At 38.0% G+C, this 11,187-nt stretch overlaps 1 protein-coding gene across 1 annotated transcript in view; it reads right to left on the minus strand.

Moving 5' to 3' along the window:
• The window catches only part of TBX1 (T-box 1), a 28,475-nt gene that overhangs the window by 8,580 nt on the left and 8,708 nt on the right, over positions 1-11,187 (minus strand). The window contains exons 4-6 of the mRNA XM_018556960.1: positions 10,719-10,890; positions 9,025-9,180; positions 848-915 (exon numbers count right to left, since the gene is read on the minus strand). Coding sequence (XP_018412462.1) covers positions 848-915; positions 9,025-9,180; positions 10,719-10,890 — 396 coding nt within the window. The remainder of the gene's footprint in view (positions 1-847; positions 916-9,024; positions 9,181-10,718; positions 10,891-11,187) is intronic.

Below are 11,187 nucleotides of genomic sequence, written 5' to 3' on the forward strand. Positions count from 1 at the left end.
TTTTTTTTTTTTTTTCCTTTTTTTTCTCCCCTTGTGAGTAATGGTGTGTTTTGTGATTTTGTGTGTTGAAGAAAACAATAAAACTTTTGAAATCCTGATTCATATGCATGGAAAGCAGAGGGAAAGGTAGTACTGATGGAGGCTGCTGGTATTTAAAGTATGATTTTTTGGCACCACTGTTTTGGCATTGGTAAGCAAAATCTCTTAATGTACAATCAATCAAATCAGCCCTATAGCTTCTTTTACCAGGCCGTGTAACAACCAGTCATTGTTTACTTCAAATATTCAGCCAAGTTAAAAAAAAAAATGATTCTAAGATTTCCCCATAGCCAAGCTTGGCTATCTGTAACTAACAGAAAAATAGAAAAGTGGATGCAATTAGCCTCATTAGATATTTCATAAAACATTCCTGATGTATAATTAAGTACACACTAAAAAATGTTCAGTAGCTATTTTATAAATACAAACTTAGTATGGTAACCACTCATCCTCATTTCTCCTTTGCATGTACCGGTTTAGCAAATTCTTGATATCCCTGTGCAAACATTTTGCACTGAGGTCTGAGGCATGCAACCACTTGCACTTAAACTAAAGTCAATACAATGCAAGTGCTAGTGAAGATTTTGCTATTGCAAATAACCTTGTTCATAAAATTGCAACTATAATATATTATTTAACTATGTAGTGATTGTTCTGTCCTTGGAAATCAGGTTCTGTTTAGGGTAAAATCTTGTAAACTCACTTCTGATAAAATGGAAACAGTAAATGTAAATATAAACACATATATATATATATTGAGCACTGCAACTCATTTTCACAATAATATTTTTCAATAAACAACACTCACCAGTCTTCTGGGTCACAGTCCCGGAAGCCCTTTGCAAAGGGATTGCTAGCAATTTTAAGTTGGGTGATCTAGGGTGAAGTAAAAAAAAAATGTATTAGTTATTCAGCAAGATGTCATTTCAATTTTAAAAATGATGTACTGATTTAGGGCCGGAATTGGTCTAGAAAGAGATTTCCCAGTCACATTAACCTTGCAAAATAGCTGAATCTCTGCAAAGCACAATGTTTTATTTCCTTAAAATTTAGTCAAAAATGTTGCCATTTTGGTGAAATCCATTAGAGCCAATAGGGAAGATGAAATGAAGGTGGTTATTAAAGGTGCAATGGGTTTTAAATGGCTCCTGAGGGTTATGGAAGCTTATTTTCGCTATCCTGCACCTAGTCCTATGCGAAAAACAGACCCTAATTATTTTACATATTTTTTCACAGAAGAAAAAAGAGTGAAAAATAAATTAAAAATGATGGTACACAAATAACATTTAAATACACACAAAGGTGAAATTGTGCAGCAAAAATCAAGTAAGTCCCATGTAAAGTGTACATTTACAATTCACACAAGTATGTGCTGCAGTTCATGAATTCTGAGTGCCTGTGTTTATGAATTATCATAAACTTTAGATTATTTACCAAAACTACCAGAATTGCAAAGTGATTCACACTTATGAATGCATTCAGAGCCATGAAACAGTGACATTTAAGCGTTCTTACTTCCCACCTATTAAAATTTAAAAAAAAAACACTTGTCCACAGTAATGACTTTTCATATTTTATTTTTCCTGAGCTAATTTGAAAATATAAGAGTATAACTAGCTGGTATAGGCTCTGGCTCTGTTTTCTTTATTGCAATTTTTATACATTAAAGTGTCTTCATTTACAGTAAAATTATAATGTTTTTTGGTCCATTTTTTTTATTTCTAAAAAATCATCATAAATGAACATTTAATACAGGCCGCGCCAATGATACTGCATGTGGGCAGGTGAATCTCTTCTAAAAAGAGAACCAGGGAGGGGGGAATCACGTATCTGAATTTTAAATATGAATTTCAGCTTGAGCTATTGATCTCTATACAGTGCAGGCTTTTTTTCAGCAAATCAGCTAATGCTAGCCTAACAAATGTGTGAAAAGAAATCCAGAGCACCACCTGCTGGCTGGAAATATACATGCACTGTCACATTATTGAAGTTGGACTGAAGGATCAGTGACAAGCTGCAACTGATAAGTGTGTGTGAATAGAAACTAAGGCAAAGTGAAAACAGGTGTATGTCATACTAGCAAACCCCTTGCTGGCGACAATCCCTAGTAACAGAATGGCTAGAAAAAAAACATTAAAAAACGAATTGTTTCTATGTCATCATTTACTTACTGGCCAGTACAGCAAGACATCACTGCCTCAATGTCGAGGGAGATGCTGCATTGTTCCATCCAGTGAGGAAGTGACAAACTGTTGTTCTGGTCAGCTAGGGAGCCATGCAGTAGAAACAGGCGAGTGCCTTTTTGCCCTCTCTAGTGATCACATCGATAGTGAGCTCCTGCCAGCAGAAGGATCGCTAGTGTGACATACATCTAATAAGACTTGGCTGGAAATCTAAACATTATATGCAATATTTATATGCCAAACATGATATGCAATATTTATAGGCAATATTTCATAATTGCCTGAGTAAAAAAAAGAACAAACACATTTTTAATTATGTATCCTGAACCTATCAAGAAATATAAATACAATAACAAAAATACTAAAGGAGTAGAAAATGTTTACTTAGCAATATGAAGCTGTGTGTGTATGTGTAAGGTAAATTTATTTTTATTTAATTTCCCCTGCACATGATTGGGGAGCGCACAACTTCACTATTTTAAGTGCTTCCCAAACTCCCTCAGTACAGTAAACACAACAGCTCAAGCTGGGGAGAAAGTTAGTACTTATTACTACATTTTCTAAGACTCAGTGGTGTTGATTTACTAAAGAGGTCTTTTTTTCCACTTAACCCAGTGAACCTTTGCTCACATTAAACACCCGCTTGTTTCCAGGAGAATGTAAAAAGAATTTCCATTGCATTAGCTGAATGGAACACAGATTCACTGGGTTAACTAAAAAGGTTACACCTTTATAAATCTCCTTGAATGTATTTATATTAGCCTCATATAAAAAATGACCAGCTGCTTCCTTTCCTTGGACACTGGGGGGAAGGAAGGTTATTTACTATAAAGCAAAATTCTATTGACTTCCAAGGCCTAATCAGTAAAGGGAAAATATCTGGTCAACCCCATTTAGGTTAGGAAATGTTTTTATCAAAATAATATAACTTTTACACTAGCCCCATGTTCTGTGGTGTAGAAAGATAAGGGGAATTATATTTTTTATTTTTTTATTTTTTATTAAATAATATTTATATATACAACAAATTGTAATTGACAAGGCTCATTTAAAACATCCAATATGGATTTTTAAAAATGAAAGCATTTTGCAAACGTAAATATAAAGAATTAAAAAAAACATAATCTCAATTACTGTTTTGTAACTTTCATTTGCTTGTAACTTTTTAGGAAACAGTTTTGTAAAATTCCTCCCATGTAAAACCTTTAAAAGCTAATTATTAGATGCTGGGGTAAAACAGGTCAGCTGGTGCAAGGCTGGTCACGCACAGGCTGATCATCTGGTAGGAAATTCTACAAAAATCAGGCGAACCAAACACTAATCACAGCCATCAGGGTACAAAACTATAACTGAAGATTCATAGAAAAAGGAGCTGCCAGATTTTTAGAAAATCAGTTTCTGTGGACAATCAATTTTGAAAAATGTTATCATTACAAAGAAACATTAAGGGCATATTTACCAATGATAAGCCAACTCAAACTCATTATTTCCTTGGTATTTATATGCCTGCAAATAGCTCCTTGTGACACCAAACTAACACAGGATTGAAATTTCAAAAGCCCAGTAGTTGGTTCTGTTTTAGCATCAAAGCTGATATTTTTCTAGTGAGCCATATAAATGTCTGTTTTGCTTTTGGGACACTGAAATGATTAAAAAATAGGACCAAAAAGGCAGGTTCCTCATAAATACACCTAGCATGACTGACACTAGTATTCTTGGGGCACTAACAATGAACAAATGTGCTCAATTTGATTCAACGCCAATTCTTTTAATAGAAACAAAATCGATAAACTAAAATTTTAAGTTACAATTGCATTAAATTCAATGGGGGATTATTTTAAGGTCACATGTTGGTCAAATGAAGCACTATAGAGGACATTTGCTATCACCAAAAACATAAAAAATGTAGGCATTTCATACAATTGTGAGTACCACATTGAAAATACATAAATCCTTTAAATTACAGGTTTGGGAGGTGCCCTAAAGCTCTATGTGGTATTACAAACCCACCATGGTTTCCAGGCACAGCGTCAGTGACAATAGAGCTATGCAGCCCATATTTGGCTATGGAATCAAAGTTGTTCTTTTAATTCTTAGCTAGGGGCACCCTAAACTACTTTTATTTGATTCATTTCAGTCAAAAAAAAATTCCTGGTAGTTTTAGCAGCTGCAAGGGTGTTTTTAAGACCAAGTAGTGCTCCAGGCATTATGGGTTGGGCCAAAAGCTGTCAACCATAATTTTCAATAATTCTAAAATTTTTATCTAATTAGAACTTAGAAAATTCATATTGAATTTGTGCTTATCCCAAATTTGTACCTTAACACTAGTGGGAGCACTATTTACAAAAACCCCACATTATTTTGAGCCATAAGGGGACATTTTTCTGGAGTTTTTTTTAATCTCTCAAAACTTTTCCCTCGTAAATGCAATCATCCCATCATAAACCTGCAAGATTTTTTAAAATTGGAATTAAAAGTCAAAGTCCCCACCAAATTTTTTCTAGAGGTTGAATAAATAGAGATCTCACAGAAAATACTGAGGATAATTTACTAAATGAACAAAGAACATTCACTTAGTAAATGGTATAAATGAAGCTATATTCATTTCAATCATCCAATCATGGCAAGGGAAAATCCTGTTTTTTGTCAAATTGCCCTACACACTACTGAGTATTCAGAAACGATTGATTTTGACAGTGCAAGAAAACAAAACATCTGGGACTGTCTATTGCTGCAAATTCAAGCCTTGGAACATTGATTTCATTGCCAAAGCTCCCTTCATAAATTCAGGGAAGTGGTGAATTTATGTTGGAAAACAGATTACTGAGCTTGATAAATCTGCCCCTTAAATAACAGGACACTTATGATCTGAAAGATATCAGCTCAATTAGTTCAAAGTCCCAAATATCAGGCGGGGGGAAACCTACCCCTTTAAATTGTATACATCACAAAACAATCAAAACTTTTAAGTTACTATCTTTGGCTTTCTTAAGTTTATGTCAATAAAAATTAGTAAGTCCTTCCCAAACTTTGCCAAAACCACTAAACGTTTACAAGAGTTAGCCTGGTACTAGACAGATTAAACTGGTAAATAATGAGCAAATCAATTTTCCAACAGGGTGAAATGTCATTTGCGGAAGATATTATCAAGGTAAAAGATTACAAAAGGTGGCAAGCAGCACCTTTTGAAAACCAAAATCAGAACAACAAACGCCAGCTCGGCATAACGCTCGATTGACGCAAAGCAATCATTCACATTTTTTAGGTTTCATATTTTTCACAGTCTGGTAAATCTAATTTGCATCCCTAAATCTGTCACATTGGAATAAAACAATTTAAAAAATCACCTTGCTTATGTGGACAAACCCATTCCCCAATAAATACAGAAAATAAATACTGGTGCCTTTTTTTTTCTCCCTAAGTTATGACTAAAGCAGCTTACATAGCCATAAACCTGACAGTATACATACAGCATAACAACTAGTAGCCCATGGGCTAAGTAAGCAGTTTGGCCAATCTGCAGAGGAACATATGGTTCTTCTCTTTAAGAAAAACAAAAAAAACTATCTTGTAACGCTAGCTGGAGGAGAAAGCAGACAGGCTGCTGGGAGAATAGGAGGGTGTGTTATGCACTTGTAAGAATACGCCACATTACATCGATGGGTCACCAGCAGAACAGCTAAGACAAATCGCTGGCTAAATCATACGTGTGTATTTATTTAATTCATCTGGGACAAGGCAGGGCATTTTCTATATTTAAGTAAATCCGTGGATAAAGTATGTGATTGTGAGTTTCCGGAATGGGTTGAAAAACAAACTTTAAGCCCTTTCAGTGACAGTTTCAGACTTTAGAGGTCAAAGTGATAGAAACCAGGAGAGAGGCAGTGAGAGGGGGAGAGAGAAAGAGAGCAGCTGTCCCAGGTCATCAGGAAAATGCCAACCTCACATGAGCACTGCACACACCACCTCTTTCTCTGCAAACCGGTAACATTATGCTCAGAAAATCTGTGCACAGCACTCACAGATGGGAGCACAGAGCTCTCATACATGGAAGGACACAGCACCAATAGATGGAAGGACACAGCACCAATAGATGGAAGGACATACCACCAATATATGGAAGCACACACACAGCACTCATAGATGGAAGGACATAGCACTCATAGATGGAAGGTCATAGCACCAATAGATGAAACCACATAGCACTCATTCATGGAAGCATACAGCATCAATAGATGGCAGCACATAGCACTCATAGGTGGAAGCACATAGCAGTCAGAGATGGAAGCACACAGCACTCATAGATGGAAGCAGAGAACACTCATGGAGGGAAGCACACGGCACCAATAGATGGAAGCAGACAGCAGTCAGAGATGAAAGCACAACGCAGTCAGAAATGGAAGCACACAGCACTCAGAAATGGAAGAATGCAGAACCAATAGATGGAAACACATAACACTTATAGATGGAAGCATATAGAACCAATAGATGGAAGCACAGAGCACCAATAGATGGAAGCACATAGCACTCAGATGGAAGCACACAGCACTCATAGATGGAAGCACATACCACTCATAGATGGAAGGACATAGCACCAATGGATGGAAACACACAGCAGTCATGGAAAGAAGCACAGAACAATCGTAGATTGCAGCTCAGCGCTCATAGATGGAAGCATGCTGCACTCATTGGTGGAAACACACAGCACCAATAGATGGAAGCACACAAAAAGCATAGATGGTAGCACACAGAGCTCACTGGTGGAAGTGCACAACAATAGATGGTAGCACACAGCGCTCACACAGAAAAGCGTGCAGCACTCATGGATGGAAGTAGGCAGCACTCGTAGATGGAAGCACACAAAACTCATACATGATAGCACACAGCACTAACAGATACAAGCACACAGCACTTATAGATGGAGGCAAGCAGCACTCATGGATGGAAGCAGGGCTGGTACTAGACTATTTTGCGCCCTAGGCAAGAGCAGCTACTTGCACCCCTTCCTCCTGCGTCGCAACCCCCATTATAGTGGCAGCACCGGCTATGGATAGAAATATGCAGCACTCATAGATAAAAGCACACAGCCTTTATAGATGGAAGCATGCAGCACACATATATAGAACCACGCAGCACTCATGGGTGGAAGGAAGCAGCACTCATAGATAAAAGCACAAAGCCCTCGTAGATGGAAGCAATCAACACTCATGGTTAAAAGCACGCAGCACTCATGGATAAAAGCACACAGCACTCGTAGATGGAAGCAATCAACACTCATGAATAAAAGCGCATGGATAAAAGCACACAGCACTCATAGATACAAGCACACAGCACTCATAGATACAAGCAAACAGCACTCATAGATAAAAGCATGCAGCACTCATGGATAAAAGCATACAGCACTCATAGATGGAAGCATGCAGCACTCATAGATGGAAGCACGCAGTGCTCATGAATGGAATCACATATCCCCTCCTGGCCGTGCAGATCCTCTCACTTGTTCTCAATGAGCCTCAGTTAACTTGTTTATTGAATCTGATGGCTTTGAAGAGCTGTCTGCCTGCGTATGTACTACAAGCCTCCTATTTCTACACTCCTCCTTCTAATATGACTGTGATAACTGAGAATAACTTAATTAGGGTATGAGGATAAGAAAGGCTCATTTACTTTTATAACAGACAGTCCTGCTAGAAGCCTGCATCCATTTAGATGCAAGGACAGGCTTCTGCTGCTTTATTTGCAGTTGTTTACCTGATTAAATTAGTGGAAATTGACCAGTGATGGGCACTTCCTTTGTGCTAGGTTTGTACATGGGGATTGGCAAATCTAGGTAAACAGAAAAGCAGATTTGTCCAAACACAATTTGATTGACATTTCACAGTGGGGAAGCAATAGGAGTCAAAGTAGAGTGGGTCTAGGGTTTACGTAGGTAATGGTATCCCTCTGGGTTTCAGAGTTGTTTTTTCTTCCTAGTGACTGGATTTCTGCAGTGTTTGGCTCCTGATGTCCATCAGTGACTGAACCCTCTGCTCCCCATTTCCTGCTCTACATGGCCAAGTGCTTTAGCAGATGCACAGTCAGCAGCTCCAAGCGCAGGACAACCTCTGCTAACAACATATAATGGTGTGGTTATAGTACTGCTACCAGGACCACAGGAGTGCCCAGACTCCTGACATACAACACCATTTCCTCAACAATCTCTGTAATCTCTGTACAAGGAGTGAGAACATTTATAACAAAATTAATACTCAGATCTGCAGTAGAGGGAATTTGTTATGATGTAGTACAGCATCAATACAGATGTACCCAGCCTGCAATGAATGATACAAACGTAAGAAAATACACTCTCCCCTTACCTCATGTACCTATATCTGAGAAAAACACAGACCTCTCCCTGCCTTATGTACCTATCTGAGAAAAACATAGACCTCTCCCTGCCTTATGTACCTATCTGAGAAAAACATAGACCTCTCCCTGCCTTATGTACCTATCTGAGAAAAACACAGACCTCTCCCTGCCTTCTTCCAAGAAGTGTTTTCCTAAGTGAATTTGACATATTTAAATGTCTTTATTGATCGCTGGAAAATGAGAACAGTCAAAGGAAAAGTCTACTTATTTGTAAACGATCATCTCTCTTTTCTTCTAGACTCAGAGCTGTGTTTTGCTAGTAGTGGCTGCTCTGCATTATGGTTAAGCAGCTTTTTTTCCCCCCTCCTTCTACTTTTCCGGGCCATCATCCATCATTGGGAAGGCTCTGATAAATGATGCATTGGAAGCGGTAATAAACTCCAGAAATACTCACTCTGTGGTTCTGATAGGCAGTCACTGCGGTGAAACGGGTTTCCTCAAACACAAATGTCTTAAAGTTCTCTTCTGCATATTTCTCACTGTCCTTCCTGGGGTCCACATACACCACATGAAAACGGGGCTGATATCTGTGCATGGAGTTCAGGATGATCTGCAGGAATACAAGAACACATTTATCACCCGATCACCAGGACTGGATCAAACACACTCTATGATATGCCTTCAAAAACCAAAGGGATTGTGGTAAAGTACAATCATTGTAACATCGGATTCACTTCGCTGCTTCATGCCCAACTTTCAAAGGCATTCCCTATTCTTTTGTTCCAAATTTTACTTTGCACCCCTGTCTTATGTAGGCCCTGAACTACTGCCCTACTCAAGTCACTGCCCTGGACACACATATCACCTATCTTTCTGGCCATCTCTACGTTCTCTTATCAAGGCAAATCAATATGTAAAGGTTATGCATATAGTTAACATAGCAAAGTACATTTCTAGTAAATAAAATCATATTTGTATATATATATATATATATATACACACATACATACAGTATATATTGGTTGCAGAACTCTTATTATCCAGTATCCAAACACTGATGTAAGTGTTCAAGTTTAAATGACATGACTACTAAGATAAATATTGTTACAAAGAGAACTCAAGTCGAAACATTTGTAACAAATGTGTAACAAGTTAGTCTAACACAAAACACACAATTGCATAAATAATAATAGTTGTTATTATTATTATTATTATTATTATTAAGTAGTAGTAGCAGTAAGTACTGTTCTACAGGTCCAGTACGCCGATTCCTGATTTGTGTGTACACACAGCATCCAGCGCACTTATAATGACTCATTTATTACAATTGCTTCAATTGTTTTGATTTGAGTTCTATTTTCTCTTAGTAACAACATTGTTTCCTGGATAGTTCTGTCATTTAAACTGTCATTGCTACCCTGTTATTAGGATGTGTGATTTGTTGGCTTGCAGAGCGGAGCACAACCAGAAACTGTTGCCTGTATTTTGATCCTTCGGATTTAATAAAACGATTAACGAACGTTACAACCTGGACTTTTGGTTTCCTGTCCAAAGAATAGTTTTGCAGATATCCCGGTTATGAGCACTGTCTGATCCTATGTGCTGGCAACCACCTCTATCACTTAACTAGCCATCCGTGTGACACAATGAGGCTGATTTACTAAAGGAGTTGAGACTCTTGACTCACAAAATAATTTGATTAATAATTGTAACTATCCAATCATATAAAAATCAAATCCGTTTTACCTTAGAATACCCAGTCATGTGCAGATGCTTTCTACATAAATAAAAAGGAATAATCACACACTTTTTGATTGAAGATTATCTACTCCTTAAATCATCTCAAAGATAGAGGTGTAGGATTCCAATGCTAGAAAGTGGCTGGTAGCTTAATAACCACAAGCCGATTTCCCAGACATATGTTGTATGTGTACTCACAATAAACATCAGCTTTGGAGTGAAAAGCTCCAGCGAATTTCAAGCATTACATTTCTTGAACGTAATCCATGTGTTTTCAGTTATAAGTCCCCAGCTCCAGTTGGAACTTGTGACAGATGCCCAGATGAATATATCAGATTAATAGAGCTATGAGTCGATGACTCCAGTGAGTCTAAACCTTGTTCCCCCCAATCCCCAATTCACACTCACATGTCCGTTGTCGTCCAGTAAATTGTTGGTCAGTTTCAGCTTGTCGAAGGACACGATTTGTTTCATCCATTGGGCGCCTTTGGCTGGGGAGTCCGGGTGATAATGGACCCTCCCGGGGGTGGCCGGGTCAGCTTTGCCTGCCACCAACCAAGACGAGCTGTGGAAAGCATACCTGTAATACAGAGAGCAAGGCCATGTCATCACTCACTATTAGCAGGTTATACCGCATGTCATAGTCTGCATGGGGGAGCCCCAGTGTTCAGGGGGGCAGTAACATGGGGTGTGTGTATGTGTACCCAGTGAGTCATGATTTTGAGGCTAATTTACTTAAGGAGTTTAAAATCCTCACATAATAAATTGTGTGACTATTGACTTCAATTATTCAATCATCTGAAAAGCAAATTCCTATATAATTATCTCATCCATGCATGATTAGATAATAGAAGAGAAAATGCACACAAAGGCTATT

This window comes from Nanorana parkeri, unplaced genomic scaffold, assembly GCF_000935625.1.
Source record: "Nanorana parkeri isolate BGI_ZX_2015 unplaced genomic scaffold, ASM93562v1 scaffold260, whole genome shotgun sequence".
Classification (NCBI taxonomy): Eukaryota; Metazoa; Chordata; class Amphibia; order Anura; family Dicroglossidae; genus Nanorana; species Nanorana parkeri.